This window comes from Wyeomyia smithii, chromosome 2 (assembly GCF_029784165.1).
Source record: "Wyeomyia smithii strain HCP4-BCI-WySm-NY-G18 chromosome 2, ASM2978416v1, whole genome shotgun sequence".
Taxonomy (NCBI): Eukaryota; Metazoa; Arthropoda; class Insecta; order Diptera; family Culicidae; genus Wyeomyia; species Wyeomyia smithii.
Genome location: NC_073695.1, coordinates 79658038 through 79679547, shown reverse-complemented (window position 1 = coordinate 79679547; position 21510 = coordinate 79658038). Strand labels below are relative to the sequence as shown.

The following is a 21510-nucleotide window of genomic DNA, read 5'->3' as shown; positions in this document are numbered from 1 at the left end:
CGCTCCTATATTCATCTCAGTACTTATATTCATCTCATCACGCCTTTTTGATCAATTTATCGTCAAATTTTACCATGTTTTCAGCGTCAAACTTTCAACCACTTGACAAAATCGAGGATCAAATTGATTTACTTTCAAAAATTTGTAGAAATTTGACGATAAATTGTACAAAAGAGAGAAATAAGATGAATATAGGTGCACCTAGCTGTTGAGATAAATAATGGAGCGATTACCCTATTATTTTTTGATTCCATATAAGTAGCAACATGCTCTCAGTTGGTCTCGAGGTACGATACTCTTATGTTCTTTTGTTCTAGTCCCGGTTCGGAAGAGACTGTTGGTGTCAGTAGAATCTTATACACTAACCGTTGGCCGTAAAGTCTGTGTATAATAAATAGAAGATTAAGTTCCGGTTACGAAATTTAGCACCTAGGCTTAGCTTTGCATTACTATTTCTTTACCTCATTCGTTTTATTGAAAGTTTTTGAAAGTAACGCGTAACATTAATAGTTGGTATCAGTTAGCAGAAAAAAATTGTTATTTTACATACACTAAAGTTGCTTTTTCACGGGAAGGATACGTGCCGCGTAAAAGGAAACCGCGTAAATTCCGGAATCCGCGTAAAAAAACCGTGCGAATTCCGGAATCCACGTAAAGAAATTCCGCAATCCGCGTAAAAAAAAAATACCGCGTAAATTCCGGAATCCGTGTAAAAAACCGCGTAAATTCCGGGGCCATCCACATACCACGTGGACAGCTTTGGGGGGGGGGGTCTATGTAATGTCCACTGTCCATACAAAATTTTCAGAGTTTATATGTGCAGTTGCTCAGGGGGGGGGGGGTCAAAATCGTTAAAAATCTGTCCACGTGGTATGTGGATGGCCCCTTTTATAATTTTCAATTGAGAATTACCGACAGTTTATTTTTCAGTTTTTATTTGTGTTTCAAAAACAGTATTTCTCAATTTCTCACCTTGGAGTTCAAAATAGCTTCTGGGTCCAGGTGCAAGAAATATCCATATTAGTTGAGATCAGGAAAATGTGGGCTGTTTTTCAGAAACCGGAAGTCGCCATTTTAGAAAACTTATCTCATTTACGGTAGTTCTGGATCATCGGTGAAAAAATTATTTCCTTCTACTTGATCACTTTTGAAAGTTGATTTTTGCTACAGTAGTTCCAGATTCTCTGAAAGGCCACCTGTAGTTCATTGCCCTGGAATAATTTAGAGATAACCGGGTAGCTCCAGGTCCACACATAAAAATTGATTTCTTTTACGGTATATCCAGAATTCGCACTATTTTGGGATCAACTCGTTACTAAAATAGGTAACACCCCTTCTGTTACAAAATACTCGCAGATAAAAAATATACTCGCAGATAAACTAGCATAACGTAGTAAGAAAATTCCAAAACAAACAGATCTTCATCTGGAAGTACTTAATTACTTCAACAACTTTGCGGAAGACATGAACGTTTTATGTTCTAAGATTGTACTGGTCAAACTGGAAAAATATGAGATATTATAGCTTTTTAACAATTTCTGTGAATTTTAGTCAAAAGATCACAGGGTGCTCGCCGGGTTCGTCGCATTAAACTTTCAATACTCGCTTGAATTGACTTTGAGAACGTTCTTTATATGTGTTAAGAAACGCACAGTTCACTAAAAACCTACTGTTATAGTATAAAACATAGAAATATTTAATTGGGCAATGATGTATTACTAGACTCCATCATCCTTTCAGTGACCACATCGTAGTATGTGATACGTATAGGTGTGTTAACGGCATATCTAATCTTCCAGAAATCATACTACAGAGGCACGAGAGCTTAAAATCGTGAACTTTTTTCATTTTCTCTTCAAACACTGGTTTGTGTATGGACATTCTATTTTTAAAAGAAAATTAGTATTTAGTATATATATCAGAGGGTTTATCTACAAATGGCCGTAACACAAATTCGAATCATAAACGGCCGAATTATACGAAGGACCGAATTTCAAACGGCAAAATCAAGAATTTTCAGCATTTTTTGCAAATGCAATAATGACGGTTTGAATGAATCAATTTACTTAATTATGTCACGTTATAATAAAAATAATATTGTGTTGGATAGTATGTGTACCAAACATGAAACATTAAGTCAAAACAGGAAATAAATTCAATTCAACAATCAATTTTGTCAAAGATAGCTTGTTTGTATTATTTGTTGTTAATTTGAGTAACTTTTCGAATGGCTTAAAACATTATCAGGATCAATTCAGTAGGCAATTTCCGTAGACTATACTCACATAGAGAAAATGTAATGTAATGCTGGATTTTTTCAGATATTCGGAAAAATTTATGAAAGATTAATCTAATATAAAACGTTATATCTCCAAACCAAGAGGAGTAAAACGAAAGGTTTTTTTTTTCTCTGTGTGGAGTCATCGCTGCGACCAGAGACATTTGATCTAGCTATCTATCGCACTTCATATTATTGGCCGCCAGTATCACTATTGGAGTAAATGATACGCTTTTTTAATATATATCCATGCTTGTGTGTGAGTTTTCACCCTTACGTTTCAAGCTTACTGCTCTACAATACCGAGCCTCTTTCTATCCTACCAATATCGCCAAATTATAATTCCCTGGAGTGAGACTCCACCTAACGTTACTCGGGCCAGGTTTATTCTAAGAGGGACTTATAATGTCAAGAGGAAGGAGTCTTATCGAAACCTCGTTCTCCGTGCCAATATCGCCAATTACAATTCCCTGGAGAGGATAAATATTCCTATGATCAGTTTTATTATAAGAAGGACTTATTTTGTCAACAGGAAGGAGTCTTATTGAAACCGCGTTCCTCCTACCAACATTGCGTCGAAATTACAATTCCCTGAAGAGGCACTTAGTGCTTTACCTCTGGTCAGTTTTATTATAAGTAGAACTTTTGTCAAGAGGAAGTAGTCTTATCGAACCTCGTTCCTCCAGCCAAGATCGTGCCAAATCACAATTCCCTGTAGAGAAATATTTTACTTTACTCAGACCAGTTTTATTATAAGAGCGACTTATTTTTGTAGGATGAAAGTCAGCAGGATACAACAAAATTCAGCTTGAAGGAAGGGTATGTAGTGGAGAGCCTGAGAATAAACCCATGTTGAAGTCCTTCGACAACTAAATGGCCTGATTCTACTAAGTTTCGAACCCACGACCACCCGCTTATCAAAGCGGACTCTGTAACCTTCTGGCTACGAAGCTCCCCCAAGAAGAAGAAAGGTTACTTCGGTAATGTTTGTTGTGACCAAATTATCCACAGCTATGCTAAAGACACTATTTCTCTAAATTGCAAGACTGAAAAGTTAGATTTTGCAGCACCACTAGTGGTGATATTTCGAACTAAAACTTATTGTCATTCTCTGAGGCTTTTTGTACAGGGTAACGACCCCATAATTCCAAAACAAAAGATGTTAAAAGAAATATGCCTTGGGCTAAGTTTATTCTTTATTTTATAAGAGACTTGTTAACTACTAGATAGTTATTGGCATCTTGGCAAAGCTTTTTGTGAAAACATTATCTAGAATTTCTCTTAAGTCTGAGACTTAAAAGTTAGATTTTATAGTGCCATTAGCGGTCGAGTTTCGAACCAAAACTTATTGTCATTCTCTAAAGATTTTTATATAATTAACATTTTCTAAAAATAATATGTCAAAAATATAATTTTAAAGTTCACTGACTGAGTAGTTGTACGATGTTTTGGTTGAATCCTGTTCTGTTTTGAACTCAATGGAGCTCATTGTATCACGAAAAATAAAAATAGTTGAAAAGATTGTGTATGGGTCCCGACGGCAAGATTAACGTACAAATACAACAGCCAGTCATATGTCCTTATGTCCTTTTTTCGAACTAATTTATATTTTTAACAACGGCTTTTACCCATTAACATTCAAACTCATTAAAACAAGCAATGTGTGCAACAGGGAAAGCGAAAAATAAGCGAACTGGAAGTATGACACAGATTTGGAAAAATATACCGCATCAAGACGGGACCTCATTGCTGCACACATTGTCTGCCTTAATGAGCAGTATTTCCCGTAACAGGTTGGGGAGTACACTCGATTTAAATCAATCAATTTGATAATCTGATCGGTTGATCTTGTGGTATAGCTAATTTGCAATCGATTGCTGCAAGAATGGTGAAAAATTCGATGAAATCTGGCTGAGCTATTAACATTTGAAATTGGACAATTTTCGTGACGCTTTTGATGTTTTCGGGATTTATATTTGCGCTTTTAATCCACATTTACTCAAAAGACCGCGCTGCCAAAACTGTCGCAAATCTCAGGCAGTGTTCCTAGTTTTATAAGTGATGTTTTTGCTTACATCAAATCGAGGTTCACCACAATAGATCAGTAATTTGAGATCCGTTTGGTTGCAGTAGAAAATGTACCCAACAGGATGAATTCGAGTAGCCAAATCCAGCAAACCTGCCAACAATCTTTGAAAGAATGTTGGTTTTTTTTTTTTGTTTTTTTTTTATAAATTACACTGGCCAACACAAGTGCTCTCCAAAAGCTCAAACCGGAAAAAATGAAAGATTAAAACTATTCAACCATTACTGTGAATTTTGATGTCCCTAGCCTCTAACTTTTTTTCAGAGACTTGAATGAGTTTTTTCATAAATATAACGTTGAAGCGACGAACCCGGCGAACTCTCACGTAAATTGACGAGTTTTGGTGATGGCTAGGATCACCGAAATTCATAGGAATGGTTGAATAGCTATAATCATTCTTTTTTTCCGGTTTGAGCTTTTGGAGTGCAGTTTATTTCAAAAGTTTTCTCTTACTTCCCAAAACCATTGCTAACGGTCCTCTGTTTCCTATTGCAATCGTTATGGCGCACCCTGTATACAACACAGAGCGTTGAAGAGATTTTACATGATACAAACCATGAGAAAATCCACTGTTGGACTACCTGATTAAAACGGAACGATGAACTGTTGAATCTGTTGAACTTGAATATATAAACTTCTGAATGGATAAAGTTCGTGGAGTGTAATAATTAGTTGAAACTTAGTATCAGCCTGTGTAGATTACACAAAAAGTTTTGATATTTTCGTTATGTATTGAACGTGATATAAGCAGTCATAATATAGAAATGCCTAATTTTCGAGACTATATTTAGTATTGCTTTGTTGAGAAAATTTTTCTGTGTTGTTGTTTGTAAAATTGTTAAACATTGGAAGATTTTTCAAAAAGTTATGTCATAACAACATGCACATACTCGCCTTTTTTGCTTATGATACAAAATTTTATAATATTCAATGCAAATTTAAATTATATTGCTCATAATATTCTATACTTATAAAAATGCAGTCCGGTCTGTCTGTCTGTCTGATCCATATAGGCTCGGAAACTACCGAACCGATCGACGTGAAAATTTGTATGTAGGGGTCTTAGGGACCGAGAAAGGTTCCTATGATGGTTTGAGACCCCTCCCTCTTCTGGAAGGGAGTTGTTTGTTTTTAGGAGTAACAAATATGTCCAAATTGGTTCAACGCCCCTTTCTCTTCTACAAGAAGGGGGTTCATACAAATGAAACACGAATTTCGCACAGCTCGAGAACCAATCAACCAAATACAACCAAATTTGGTATGTGAATGTTTTTAGAGGTAACTAATATGTCCATAATGGTTTGACTCCCCTCCCTCTTCTGTGTGTGTTCCATACAAATAAAACACAAATTTCTGCTCATCTCAAGAGCTAACCAACTAAATGGAACCAAATTTGGCAGGTGAATGTTTTTAGGGGTAACAAATATATCCATAATGGTTTGACACCCCTCCCTCTACTATAAACTCAAATTTTGCACAGCTCGAGAACCAATCAAGCAGATATAACCAAATTTGGCAAGTGAATGTTTTTAGGTGGAACAAACATGTCCATAATGTTTCGACACCCTTCCTTCTTCTGGCATATCTTCAAATACCATTGCGAAATCTAAGATGGCGACTTCCGGTTTCTGAAAAACAACGGCAAACGACCAAATACCACCCTATATGGGTATTTCTGAAATTGTTATGATGCACTGAAGCCGCAAATCGACCTCCTACAACATTTCGAATTGCAAGATGGCGACTTCCGGTGTCTGGAAACAGCCGAAATGACCAAATACCACCTAATATGGGTGTTTCTTAAACCAGAATGACGCACAGAGGCCAGAAATTGTCTCAAAATACCATTTTGAAATCTAAGATGGCGATTTCCGGTTTCCGAAAAACAGCGGCAAATGATCAAATACCACCCAATATAGGTATTTCCGGAATTGTTATGACGCACTGAAGCCACAAATCGACATCAGACAACATTTTGAATTGTATGATGGCAACTTCCGGTGTCTGGAAAACAGCCAAAAATGACCAAATACCACCAAATATGCGCGTTTTTTTAACCAGATTGACGCACGGAGGCCAGAAATTGTTCCCAAATGCCATTTTTAAATCCAAGATTACGACTTCCGGTTTCCGAAAAACAGCGGCAAATGATCAAATACCACCCAATATGCGTATTTCCGGAATTGTTATGATGCACTGAAGCCACAAATCGACCTCAGACAACATTTTGAATTATTAGATGGCGACTTCCGGTGTCTGGAGAACAGCCAAAAATGACAAATTACCACCCAATATGAGTGTTTCTTTAACCAGAATGACGCTCAGGGGTCAGAAATTGTCTCCAAATGTCATTTTAAAATCCAACATGGCGACTTACGGTTTCTGAAAAAAAAAAGCCTGAAGTGACCAAATACCACCCAATATGTCTATCTCCGGATCTAGAATGATGCAAGGACCTGAAAATTGACCTCAGACACCAGTTTGAATTGTAAAATGGCAATTTCTGGGAAACAGCCGAAAATAACCGAATACAGGTCGGACTCGATTATCCGGAGACTCGATTATCCGGAAACTTGATTATCCGGAATTCGATTATCAGGAATTTTAGACTCGATTATCCGGAATTTTAGTTTTTTGGTGTCCGTTTTCAATTTTTATTCCGAAATTTTGCCTTTACCTTCCCTTCTGGTATATTTGTTATCATTTAAGTCACTTCCGGCATGTTTGGGACATGTTTGAATTAAGTGAAATTAATCAATGTCCAATTTATTTTTTTGCTTCTCAAGATTTTACCGTTTTTCGCCTCAGAAATAATTTCTGGTTACGCCACTGCAACATACAAGTGAAATAAAGAAAAGAAATATTTATTTTATGTTCGTTAATCGCAAAACTTCAGTATTTTTCGTGTGATTCGATTATCCGGAAAACTCGATTATGCGGAATGAAAAATTTTTGATGTTCCGGATAATCGAGTCCGACCTGTACCACTACATATGGATATATCCGTAATCGAAATGATGTATAGAAGCCAAGCATTGACCCTGGACACTATTTTAAATTCGTAGATGACCACTTTCAGTTTCTAAAAAACAGCGAAAATAACTGAAATGCATTCAATATATTTCCGGAATAGAGGTGATGTACAAAAGCCAAAAGTCGAGGATGTTGTCATTCCGATAAAACCAATCATTTCAAATGATATAAACAAATCGCAAGGCATCAATAAATTTGAAATGGTTAAAATGATTGAATTGAACACTAAAATAGGCGAGACGAAGTTTGCCGGGTCAGCTAGTTTTCAAATAAAATTGTGGTTCACGTCAGAAGCAACTGAAATTTAAATGAGAAACTAGTTTACATGACGCGTATTATTCAGAATTTTCTACTGTGCGGAATTGCTGACGAGCTTAATAGTTTTTCTACCCCATCCTTGCTGTTACCATAAGATTATTTAGTTTAAATCGCTGTGAACTACGCATCATCACGAAACTCCTTATTAGTCAATGTCCTGCTCTATATCATTTGAAGTAAATCAGCAAAACTCCAAACGACACATGCTGCTTTTGCAACGCTGATTCTTTCAATATTCAATTTCTTAGAAGTTACTTCTAAACTTCATATCAGGATTGACGTACCAATCAAAAAATGGGTACTGGTTGATGAACCATTCTTTACTTACTTTACTTTGTTGGCCGACGGACCGTTTACTGGTCTAAAGCCGAACGAATTAGAGATGGCCAGCTTCTTCTGTCTTGGGCAGCCGTTCTCCAGTCACTTTGTACAGCAAATCGTGCATCTTCTTCCACTGTGCACATCCACTGAAAGCGAGGCCTACCATGGAGTCGATGGCCTCTTCATGGTTCTCTGCTGAATATAGTTTTGGTGGCTCTGTCTTCAGCCATTCTGGCCACATGTCCAGCCCACTGGAGCCTGCACCGATGTATTACCATGTATACCTTGTACAACTCGTGATTCATGCGTCGGCAGAGTTAATGTTGAGCCTAAAAGGTTGATGAACCATATATTACCAAATTCTGGAACAGATTTGAAACCAAAAGGGTCAACTCTATCAATAAGTTCGTGCATCGTATAATCTGTGTCCGGCAAGTAGGGTCAGCTTCAAAAGACGGCTCTTCTGCCTAGTACTTTCCGGGAAACCAAAATTGTGGAAAAGAAAAAAAGAAGCCAAGATTCAATATGACAACTATTTGAATAGGTAAAGCTTGTCACGATTCTTTCCTATTTTGTTTTGTTTGCTGCTTGATTTTTATTTTTATTCGGGAGCCACAATCAAAGGATTTTATAAAAACACTCAATCAATTTGGTAAACGGATTCCAGATTTTTGGTTAACGGATTCCAGAGAAAATTTTGAGGGTGTTGCAGTGAAAGAGATGCTCAAGATTATTGATTCGTGCATTAAATCGTGCTATATGAGACTTTTACCTCGAGATAGGTAATCGGCTGATTGGAGAAAAAAAAGCATTGAAGGAACAGCATAGACTTCGTAGAATTCCTTTTCTGTTTGAAATCGGTGAACGACTATACTTCAGAAAATCTGAGTGTAATAAAAATAGAAGCAATTCTTTTAATGTAATACCAACATTGAATCATTGACTTTATGCACGTTTATAGGTTACCAGATTTTCACACATCGCTAACTAAGATGTTTACCATTGATCCGGCTATCTCAAAATAGTTTGATGGAATAATCCTTCCATCTAAATGGCTAATTTCTTCACTATCATTCCGTAAAAATGCTTTTTCACAGTTCATAATGTGTAACAAATCATCCCATCTTCATCGCTTGTTTCGACGGCTACTTGTTGGTACCTAAACATTAAAATAGAAAAAAGTACATCGGATCAAAATGTTTCACACTTACAGCATTTCTACATTGGTTTGGAAACTTTTCACCGTTATAATTATTTGTAGAACATGAACCTGCACCGGGAAGTGGAACAACTGAAACAGGAAAACATGGAACTACGTGCCCGCCTATCCAAATATCAAGAGGTATAATCTTAACTCAACGCATCCCTAGTTTACCACACTACTACGTCCACCATCATCATCATCAACAAAAACAAACACAGCAAACAACAGCTACTAATCTAAGCTAGTACAGTTCAACTACCCGTAAGTGTCACCAGCATCCGTAGGCGACTAAAGTAAAAGACAGCGGCAGCAGCATGAGCAGTAGCGCGAGCGCAGCAACGTTTTATGTTGGTGGGAATGAACGGGACAGCGGAAGTAACGCAACCCTACGGCAGCAACAACAGCAACAGCATTGTTACCAAAAACAGCAAGTAAATTTGAGCTAGGCAATGTATAGAATAACAGAAAGAAGAGACAGCAAGGATTAAATACTTTTTAGTAATGTTGTTCGTAAACTCACCGAAAGCTGTAAAGCCAATTGCAGCTCTTACACACCACACACGCATGCGTAGATTCACAAACCATCACGCAAACATAGTGCAACGTCAGGCTTCTGAAACAATAGTGATAGCTGAAAAAAGCGGATGAGATAAAAAACAAGATGACAGCTTCAACCCAGCCACACCACCACAGACACATCACTCTATGCGTTTTGAACGATTTGATTATGCTTCAGTCAGTTATCGATAAGGTTACCTGTTCTATATCAGATACGTGCGATCCTCAATACCTAGAAGTCTAGATGCTCTGGCATCTATTCTCCATTGTTTGTTTTCTTTATCGGATAATGTTAGTGAAACTGTTTAATTTTTGAATAGGACGATTCTACTTTTAAGTCAGTGCGTGTCAGATGCGTGTCCATTACTCAGAATCAATAGACGGAGTGAAACGTGGCTCGTGAAGCATTACTACTGTTACTAAAGGAAGAGGCAAACAAATCAAGTATAAAAGTATACATAAGACTGCGTCGAGGGCTTAGCAGCAACAGGTAGAACGCAAGCTTTTGCCCGTTAGTACGCGTTGTTAGAAGTTAGTGCGTTATGTTTATTCTGCTTTATGTTTGGTTTGTTATACAGAGGAATGAAAGCAACAGCAACGAGAGTTGTACGTTTAAAATAAAGCTAATTTACGTACGTTAGGTAAGAATGAAAACGGTAAACTATCCGGGAAAATTGCAATGATCACGAGCAGGAAGGTGTGCATAGTGTTTTTAACGAAAGGCACGGTTGTTGTCCCTCTTCGCGTGTAAAGTGGTTCGTTTCAATGGACGCTTACGATGTGCCTCGCCAGACGGCGCTGGTAGGAGTTGAAAGTTTCCGCGTAACGCCCGAATGACGCCTGTATGATGCGATGCGATGGGAGGATGTAGCTAAACTGTTTAGCTACTATAGTTACCGTTTTGGTTCCAGTTTCGGACAGTCATGGAATTCAGATTGCAAAATTTGACTGCAAAAGTATGATACAAACAATTACAAAATTACTAAGTTGTTGATTAAAAAATTTTATTTCTAGTCTCGTTTAGTACAATATAATGACAATATTTTTTCCTGATGCTCAATAATTTCTTGAGATCTTTCGAATAATTATTGTTGCTAAAATAGTTGAGAGCACAACGAATGACTATTTGTTGGTATTTCTTAGCACAGGATAGTAAACCAGTGTGAATTGTGTAAAACGAACGTTTTACTTTAACGATTCTGTACTTAGACTTCATTTTGATTAGTTTTCGAAAGACAAAGTTGTGAAAACTTTCCTCGCAGATGATTATTCATCTTACAGTGTTCTAGCCGTTTTTTGATTTTTTTTTCACTGACAATGGATGTCTCGAGTATTGATGCAATGTACTACGACCGTGAGACTCCATTTGGTACAACAGTAGTGGAGGATAATGAACTCAGAAACATCTGTTTGAAATGGAAAACAAAGCTGTCTTACTCGTCTTCCAGTTAATCAGTTTTCTACCATTACCTTCCATTTTTCTATTAAAACTGATATTCACTAGTTTTTTTTTAACTAAACACTTTGGTGAAAAGTTATGCTATTTATTCGCAAAAAGAACAAAAAACAATTTTGTTTTTTAAAAGATACTTGTTCCAGTTGTTTAAAAACAAACGAAACGGTAGTTTGGTAAGTCAAGAGTTCGTACAGTTTGCATCGTCACAATCAAGCATCTAATTTACCAATGAATTCTAGTATGAATACCAGAAAAACAACGGCCTTCTCAAGTCGCATAAATAAGAGATACAGTTTCTTTCTGATAACCTTCGGAGAGGTTGAAATATTGATAAAATTTGAAGAAAAAATGTTGGAACTGATGAGTCATTTGTTCTCGTCGGTACCGTAGCCACCTGGAGACAAAAAAAAACAAATGAATTTAGTGAATGCTTGAAAGTATTTTCACAAACATCAGCGTATAAACCTTAATATCTAAACTATCGATTTGTGAATTTGTTTAGATTAATTATCGAATTGGGTTACCTGCTACACGCCGAAGAGGGAAAACGCCAGAAAGTACTAATACGATTGTGTCAATTCGATTATTGTTAAAAAAGGGACAGATAAAAAATGCTCCTGAAGCCCTGTAAAAATGTTACATTGAACTAAACAAGCCTGTAATTGATAGAAATTATATCTGTAAATAGCCTCTGTAATAATAAGAAGTTAGCGAGCAAACAAGAGAAAGAGAAATTAAGCTATATTTACAAGACGCACGTACTGCAGAAGAAATTGAATAATTGACGATTACAACAAATATAAAACGAAAACAACTAGTTGAGCGGCAAAGGTTAAAAAAATATGTTAGGTTACTAATTCTTAAAAAAAGAAATTGTTCTAAATTTGGTTCTGTTTCTCGTTCCGGGTTGCTTCTGTTAGGTTTATTATAGAAAGTTCGCAGCTGTCCTCTCAGAAGGTTTAGTTGTGTTTGCGCCGGTGGTAGCCTTCCTCAATAGCACAGCAAAGTCAAGCCGAAGCTTTCGAATCGTTTCTCAAAACAAGTAGAAAACTACACATACACATACCCGTAACTGTAGAGTCCCTGAATAGTGAAGCATAACAAAAAGTGTATATTAACTAGTGGTGTTTTAAGAAAAAAAGGGAAATGACGTAGTTAAACAAGCAAACTAAAGCAAAGCATGAATCGTTAATTAAATGAAAAGGATTAAGCAAGCAAGCAAACAAAAAAAACATCCATTAGTAGTCTGAATCAAAAACCTTAGTGATAGTACCAAGATTGAATGAGAACCTGTAGTTGTTAGTGGAAACAATATTATTAGTAAGTAATGAACAAAGAAGAGAAAAAGTGAATCAAAAAAAAACAAACGAGTTGATTGTGGACAGCAAAACGAAAAATAAGAAAACAAACCACTTAAGCCTGTGTATAAAATATAATAAAAAAAACCAACAGAGCGATACAAGTTGCGAGAGCATCCTACACGTCCCTACTTTAGTTCGACGACAGAAGTCGATACAAACAGTGCTGATTGATTGATTAGTAGATTGATAACGTAACCCACGAAACAAAACACAAACACACTCATTCACTCACCCACTCGACTTTATCGAGAGAAAAATAAATCGTAAAATAATGTTACCGGTAAAATTTACCTAGTAGTTGTAGTAGAGTAAATAAAAGCGTCCCATCCAATCGCGTATAGGAATATATCGTTCGCAATATCGCGCTTATACTTGTCTGTCAAAAATCGTTATTGAAGTTAAATCGATCCATCCTTGTTTCAAGCATCGTTGTTTTGTTTCGTTAGAACCCTCTCCTTCTCCTACCTCCAAAGCTAACCCTCATTAAGTTTTTGTTTGTAAATTGTTATTATTCTTACGTAGAGCAAATATGTGGGCCTGACCTACCTACTGTAGTAAATTGCACCTAGTTATCCGAACACGGTAGCCTCTAATTCTAACACTTTGTCACAACACACACGCATACACATTCACTCACCCGCATATATTAAAAGCGTCTCAGTTACTTCGTCCTTTCGGCATCCCTATTTGTGTAAAGTAGGCAGCAATCAACCGAAAAAATAACACGTCTTATTTTTCTCTTCTACTTCATTGTGCATATCGTACCGCATCGATGTCTGAGTTTTGTTTCTACAGTCAATATCACGAAATAATTTGTTTTTCAACCGCAAAATGTTAACAAACTATGAACTCCTGTTGAAACTCTAAATATTTTTCAATTGCAAAAAAAAAGTTTTTAACAGTAATTGAAACTAAAGTCAGATCTTCAAAAAGTTGAATTGCTAATTTTACTGTGAAATTTCTACAACCCCGATAAATTCAGATGGGTGTTACATTAATGCTCAACTAATACTGTTCTGTGTTGATCATACCTTCAAATCTTTTAACAAAACTTAGGAAGAACGAAAAGTAGTTTTGAAATAAAAAATCCAACGAAATATATATTTAGTACAATCCGACATGTATAAGTAAACCGAGGTCATCTGTGGCAGAAAGAAAAACTTTATTTTTTTTCTAATTCTCCGGACATCGATGCAGTACGGTACCGAAATTGAAGTGGTTAGGTGTTGATTTTTAATGATAATCGTTTAAAGAAATATTTATTTGTGATCTTTCGGCGTATTTTCTACTCTTTTTTCTCCTTTCACTTATTATTAGAGCAACTGCTTTATTTACAAAACAAGAAATAAAAAATCAATCGTTGTGTTCTAGTTTTGCGAACAATTATTAGCGTACTACTTAAAAGCTTTCAGTTCAAATTTCGTACTCTGTTGAATGATAGAGGAATGCCCAGAGCCGCGTGCGCGTGCAGTTTTTACACTTTTTTCGTCATTCTTGTACCTAGCTGTCAACTTCGAAAATAAGCTATATCAACTCTTCTGTAAGCGGAAAGGAAAACATTTATTGTGTGGAAAGGCAAGGATAAGAAATTTAAGAAAAAAAAGTAAGCAATAGAAGAAAGCAGACACCGAGGTAAAGAAACATACAGCCAAGTTTACAGTAATAAATAGAAAGTTTGTTTTCTTTGTTCCGTCAGTAGAAGGGAAAAACACATACACACATGAATAACTATCGCCCCGATTGTGTCGCCGGGTAATGTCCGCAAGCGATCGTTACTTTATTGCTATTATTTTTTTGAAAATAAAATCAGTAAAACAGTAAACATACTTTTGTTGGTTGGTTTTATTACTGTGTTGAGTTGTTTGAATTGTTTTTTTTTATTCATTTTCGTTTTTTTTTATGTTATGTTTGCCGAAATTCCTATTTTGACAGTAAAAATCTTTCTGGAGACGCTGGGCTAAAATTTATAAACGTTGAGATAAATTTACTCAATACCGGTCGATAAAAGCTAAAAAAAAATGCCTAAGAGCTCTAATGGGAAAAAAGGATTGATTATAGCTTTTCAATCATATTGTGTGAATTTATGTGCACCTAACGAAGGAGGTTACCTAACGTTTGCTTACGGGAAAACTTCTTATAAGTCTCTGAACACTATACTCATGATTAGGGGCACCAAAATTCACAGGAACGGTTAAAAAGCTCAACTCCAAATTTGAGCTCAAGGAGAATTTTATTTTTGCTTTTGTGGACCGTTTGTGAACACCGGTTTAGCCTAGAGCTCAAACTGATAAAAAAAAATGAAAGATCATATCTTTTTGACCATTCCTGTGAATTCTGGTATTCGCAGCCAGCTCGTAAAGTCTTCTGAGATTTAAATGAAGTTTTCTCGTGAGCACACGTAGAAGCGACGAACTTGGTGAGCTTTCAATCTTTTGATGCAATTCCAAGCTCGCTAGGAGACCAAAATTCACAAAAATGGCCAAAAATCTATAATTTTTCATATTTTTCCAGTTTGAGCTATAGGGCAAAACCTGTATTGACCAGTGTAATTACCCTATTCTCCATTTATCCAACCAGGTAGTGGCGGAAAATTCATAAAATTAATTGCCGAGATTTAAGTTAAATTTACAGTGCCTAGTTCAATACAAGAACAACTTCCAAGAAGTACGGTACTAATCTGGAAAATATTTTTTAGCTTTTGACTTAAATTGAATCATACATCTTTGTTTTATTTTGAATTAAGTTCTGTTTGTTTTATTTATCAATTCTCGATTGCACACCTTGTTTTAAATTATTTAGCATGAAAATAACACGGCACATGGGCTTAACCGCTATCACACGTAATCATATAGTTCCTATGAGAAATATGTAGCGTTGAAAGTTGTTTCAAAATTGCTATAGTATATAGAAAATTTTCCGAAAGGGCATAGAAAATCCGCACTCTGCAGGTTCTACTCCTACACAGCCTAAAATTGGTAGGGTTCGCGATCATAATATCACAGAATATTGGAATTCTACGATTTCTCACCTAAACGTAGATCACCGTAAGCTATCTGTACTGAGCACTGTCTGTTTCTAGTTTTACGGCTTTTAGAACCGAAAAAGGTAGTAAGCGAGAGTGAGAAAGCAAATCTGCTTAATAATTATAGGAAATACCCCTCACACTGACTCACCGACTTATTTAACTGATATACTAAAAGCTAAAGAGAAAAAAAAAGAACTATCAACTGTACAACTTTTCGAATTTTCAGTAAAAAAAACTCTACACCTAATTTAAATAGTAGAAACGAAAAACAGGAAAACATTCATTAAAACCTAGTCATCTTTCAACCAATCGCTCACGAAATTTAAGCGAGAATAGGCAGCACTAAGTGCTACGTGGCTGACATTGTTTTTTTACTCAGTTTTGCGAAAAATAAATCCACACCAATATAAAAATGTTAATACCCTACGCTGAATGTTATTCGAATTTATAGACGAGAAAAAAATCAAGTCATAGAACAATAATAGGTTAAACGACATTCTTTTGTAGTAAAATGATGAACAAATAAAAAAAACAAAAAAAATTGATTGGCGCTTCGTTTTAATTGAAGCAGACTGTAAAATAGATGTAAAACGCATTTTGAAAGTAGGATTTTCCAATCAGTTTCATAAATTTATTGTTGACATTTGGGTTGGTTTCACTCTCACCGACACGAAACAAAAAACACATACACACGCAGAAATATACAAAGTAAAAGCCTATAGTGGCAAACTGGAAAACGAAATAAAAAATGATCACAATTGTGCTGCTAATATTTACAAAACAAATTAACCGTTCAGCATAAGGGGGCAGTGCTATCAGATCAAAATCAGATCAAAATCTAAAGAGTCACTGCAAGTTGTTGAGTTTTCCTCTGAAAGGGAAGAATTTGAAATTCGTTACAAGTTGTAATAAACAAAAATACACCGGTGGAAGAGAACGTAAAAAAATTGTTACTAAATAGGGGTAAAATGCTTCCGTCCACCATCCATTTTCTCAAACCGAGCGGATAGGCAGAAGGCAAATAATCGAACATCGCCTGTCTCAAATGCTTTTGGGTTCATCTTAAAGGCAGCACAGTAGTTTATTTCATCATTTCATCACTATATTAGCGTCGCCATGATTAACCTATTTAGTGAGGATCAATAGTATCTGTCAATTTAGAAGCTTACGTTTAGATGAAATGAAGCTGATATCAATTTGTACTTAGTAGAATTCTAGTCAAGTGAAAGACGAATAAGGTAAAAGTACACGCTAAACAGAAAGAATTAGGAATTGGAAAAAATGCGCCCAGCAGTAGGCTACCGGGTGCTTGGGATACTTCGTTTCTTTTTAAGGTTCGTTTCCAAATCCAAATAATAAACGCAGTAGGCGAAAAAGGCACAGCATTACTAGTTTTAGCCGCAGTTGGGAAAACCAAAACGGGAGTCTGCAATCAAAGATCCGTTCTCTGGTTGTGCACACGCTACTAGTAAAAACTGTTAGTTTATAGTGAGTTCCACCAAACACAACGTTACTTGCAGATCAATGGTAGTGTCTAACAATAACGCAAACAATAACAGTTGAAGCCCGCAGCAGATGCGGTTTTAATATTAAGTAATACAATTCTTTAATCTTTCCCCCTCCTCATCAATGTAGCTCGACTAGTTGCGAGTTCCGACGATTAAATACTGAAATCAAGTGAAGAGTTTTAACAAATGTAGCGACAACACTGAGACCGGTGGAGGGCTAAAGAGCATGTTCAATATACGTTCGTTAGATGCAAACAAAACTAGCAATCAAGAGTCGAAGACGAAATAGTTCAAATAAACATCACATCGATGAAGCTGCGATAATGTGCGGTAAGAATAACAACAAACAACTGTACAAGCCTAACCAAGTCTTCTAGAAGAAATCATAACCAAACCTGATAATTAAAAACAAGAATAAACAAACAAATAAACTGCTTGCTATGGACTGTTTTTGGCGAGCTTCGCTTCGCAGCTCTAGCTTTGCATATCTATCGGCTATTTGTTTCTCACATTCCTTCTTTCAACCCATACACTCTTATGGAATAAGTACACTGAGAAAGTAAACGTTACTACCATTCGAACTCGAACTGAATCTATATCCTACAAGATATATCTGACACAGGTGAAAATTTTTCCGAAGCTCTTTCCCATATTTGGAGCCAAGAACCAACGTTTTTTCCGTTCCTGAGACGTTATTTTTATATACCCTAAATATTACCCAACAAAACCTCCCGAAAGACTTCCACGTTCGTTATATGCATATATTTACCAGGTACCGATATTAAACACGAACAAAGTGTAAACACAAAAGAACATAAAATAGGAAGCCAAAATTCAACAAGTCTTTAAAGGTTCTTTTATTCACTGTACTGATCGAGATTACCGAATGGGAACGCCGCATTCACGAGTCGAATTTAATATAAGCATATTTAATGTTACGGAGAGCGCGTTACGCGGTAAGGACAAACACTCGACGATCGAGTTTAAGAAAAACTACTGCAGTTACAACCACGGGGAAGAACGTTGGATGTACCAGGATTGCAGACGGAGATTGAATAAAAGAAAGATCAATGTGCAAACTAATTTTTTAGTTAATTAGTACTTATAAAATGTTTAGGACGCATTCAGATGCATTCAAAGATTTTATGTTATAATGAAGCAAATATTATTTTTCTCAGCAAGTTTCTAGTCACTTTTTTTTTTGGAAAACGTTGAAATGAAATTAAAGTCGGAAAATTTTGTCTGTATTCATTTAAAAAATACTTTGACTAAAATCAAATTGAAAACGATACAATTTACAAGACAAACCTAAGCAAGTGGTTCAGAGTTCAACTAAAACTAGACAGAAATTTTACAATTCTCATGAGGCAATTTACATTCAACTGTTCAGTCTCCGTCGGCAATACCATATACTGGAAATATCAAACAAAATCATCGACATGCGAAAAAACAATACAGAAATATAAAAGCACAGAGTTTAAACAGACGAAACGAAAAAAAAGAAATCACTCAAAGCAAAACGCCAAACGGTTTTCCACGATCAAGCGACAAAATAATGCAATCGAGAAGCAAATGAAAAACGTGACAAAAAATAAATAAACAAGTGAGTAAACCACCATTAGAGTGAACTCGAAGAAAACCATACACTAAAAGTGCCTGATAATGTGGATTTTTACTTCCGTTAGAAACAGAAATCGAGTATTTGGGTTTATTTGATATCGAAGTTGATGTTTTCGACGGATAAATGTCCTCGTTTTTATTGATTTTTTTTCTAAGCAGCTCTTTTTTAGCGCTGTTTCTACGCTGGTAATAGATGCTACTGTAGAAGACATATTCTAATTAGTTTTCACCGAGTAGCAAATGCGGTTGACATTATATTATAGTATAAATAATCTAAACCGGAATGCACATCGCTGAGCTGCTCGCATTCGCAAAAGGCAAGCTCCTTCAAACAATTAGATGGAAACTACACCACTATTCGTTAAAGTAATCAGTGTATCGATTTGTTTTCAAGTTTAATTGTTACTCACTCAGTCATCATAGTTATTCACCAAGTCAACAAAGGTTATTAGAAGAAACAGTTGCAAATTACAGACATACTTATACAGAATACAAATCGCATATTATATGTAAAACTTCCGCAGACAAAAAGAAAAAAACACAATATGGCTATTCATCTGAAGAAATGGATTGAAAAAACGATAATAAGCGTCACTACAGAATCATGCATTCAATACCATGCAAAATAAAAAGCAAATCGAAATATGATATCACAAACAGTGTATGAAATTATACAAAACAAAATGCTGATTTTAGAGGAATATTATTAATACTATCCCACAAATGACCGTTGAGAGAGGGGAGAGAAAGTATAGGCAAGCATTACCCTGCTGTAAGCTGTAATTAGAAAGACTAATTGTTATTGAATAACAAAACAAACACCCTGCAGCAAAATTACCCTTACACCGTTTAGGGAGGGCCGTTGGATGATAGGTAACACTTAAAACACACACATACACAAACACTCAAAAAACTTGAACTAAAATACATAAGTTCTAGCAATGTTGTGACACATTCGAAAGCAACAACCATCCGAGCGGGGATTGTGTAGTGGCAGCTTGAAAAACAGAGAATAAAATCACAAATAACACAAACAAGTAAATAGTTCTGACCGACGTCCAACCGAATGAACAGAACCAACGTGCAACGGTTGAGGGGAGCGCGGGCGTGCAAAGCATAATAGTGTACAAATTATAGTTAGTAGAACTGTTGCCGTTCATCAAAGCTGTAGTGAACGCGAAAGTCAACTTGCCGGGACGAAGAAAAAAACATTAACTTGATGCAAACAGATAAAATAGATTCACCATTAAACAAAGAATATGATATATGAAAACATAAAACAAAATGAAAATGAATAAAACAGGAATGCATAATCCATACTTAAGGAAATCACATTGAGAGAGTAAAGCAACAGCAACAAAAAAATACACATTAACTCATACACGTACGCAGTTCATGAAATATGTAATATTTTGTGATGATATTATTATAATATAAAATATTGAATAAAAGTAATCGTTTCAAACAATGTTCGGTCGTTTCTCATTTTCGCTCGCTCAACTGAATCGAACGCTGCCTTGACTTTTGTGAGATACACTCAAACACACAACAGAAGCCTTTTAGTAAATTGAGTTATTAACACCAATGTTTGTAAAAAGCCCTTCCAGCTGGTTCGAGGTATGATGCTGATCGTAGATTCGAGTCTCGGGCCGGGGAAACTGTTAATGTTAGTGAAATCGTTTCGTTAGCCCTGCAATAGGGGGGTTTGATTTTAAAAAATACCTGCTTTTTCTCAAACTAATCGATGACCGACCTTTCACTAGGTACTACGTATTTTTTCTCAAATCTCTGCTCTTTTTCTTTGATTTTCAAATTCGAAAATTAGACTTTTTAAAATTTTCACTAACTGGCAAGTAGTGCACAAAGTGACACTTCTGCTGCTGGAAAATATAACCATGGTAGAGCACAAAATGACATTAATGCTGCTGGCCTGTGGAAATATAACCCTGGTTCACGTGTTACGACAGGGATGCCAAGTGTGAAGACATGCCTTAATTTAGAAGACCTTATGTCTTGTTCAAACTACAAGGGATATCACCTGATATCGCCAGATGATATCGGATATCACCTCGAGCGTTCACATTAGAGTGTGCTGATATGATTTGACATTTGCTTTGGTAATTGAAAAGAGAAGAAAACAAAAACAGGTCAAAGCTAAAACAAGACAACAAGAGCAATGGGATTAGGGAAGAGATGTCAGCGAGTTGGCTCGCACCAACGCGAACTCTCATATGCAATTGTCAACATGTGCGGGATGAAAATAGCAAAAATATTTCCTTCCTTTTTTCTCGCGTGCAACGCAAAGTTCGAAATTTGTAGAGTTGCGCCAAAGTCTTGGCCGTGTTGCCAACTGCTTGAATTGTGGTTATTATTGGTTTTCGAAACTGATATCCGCGATAGCATGTAGCCGAGGTGATATCCGTTGACAACTCGATTGTATGGGATATCAGGTAATATGGATGGTGATATGGCCTCAATAGCACGAATCGCCTAATATCAGGTGATATGCGGTGTAGTGTGAACGGGGTATTAGAGCTCGTGTAAAGCAGAGTCTATGTTTATAATATAGAGTCGCGCAAAGATGAAACCAAAGGAACCAAATCAGTGTCAAACGAGGGTACCAATCAAGCAATGTAAATAAACAAAGTGATAATGTTGGGAGGGGATGAAAAGTGTTGAAATTAAGCGTGATAAAGAATATGTGTTTTTCCGAAGTTTTAACTACACATTTCAATCCAACAT

General features: G+C 36.2%; 2 protein-coding genes across 8 annotated transcripts in view; both read left to right on the top strand.

Moving 5' to 3' along the window:
• Positions 1-20236, top strand: part of LOC129723324 (hepatic leukemia factor) — a 298812-nt gene extending 278576 nt beyond the window's left edge. For all 7 annotated transcript variants that reach the window (XM_055677495.1, XM_055677490.1, XM_055677489.1 and 4 more), the window contains one exon: positions 9298-20236. In XM_055677495.1, the coding sequence (XP_055533470.1) occupies positions 9298-9384 (87 nt within the window). In that variant the 3' untranslated portion in view covers positions 9385-20236. The remainder of the gene's footprint in view (positions 1-9297) is intronic.
• The window catches only part of LOC129719710 (ribonuclease 3-like), a 28145-nt gene continuing 16232 nt past the window's right edge, over positions 9598-21510 (top strand). The window contains 1 exon segment of the mRNA XM_055671105.1: positions 9598-9671. Within this exon segment, the coding sequence (XP_055527080.1) occupies positions 9598-9671 (74 nt within the window).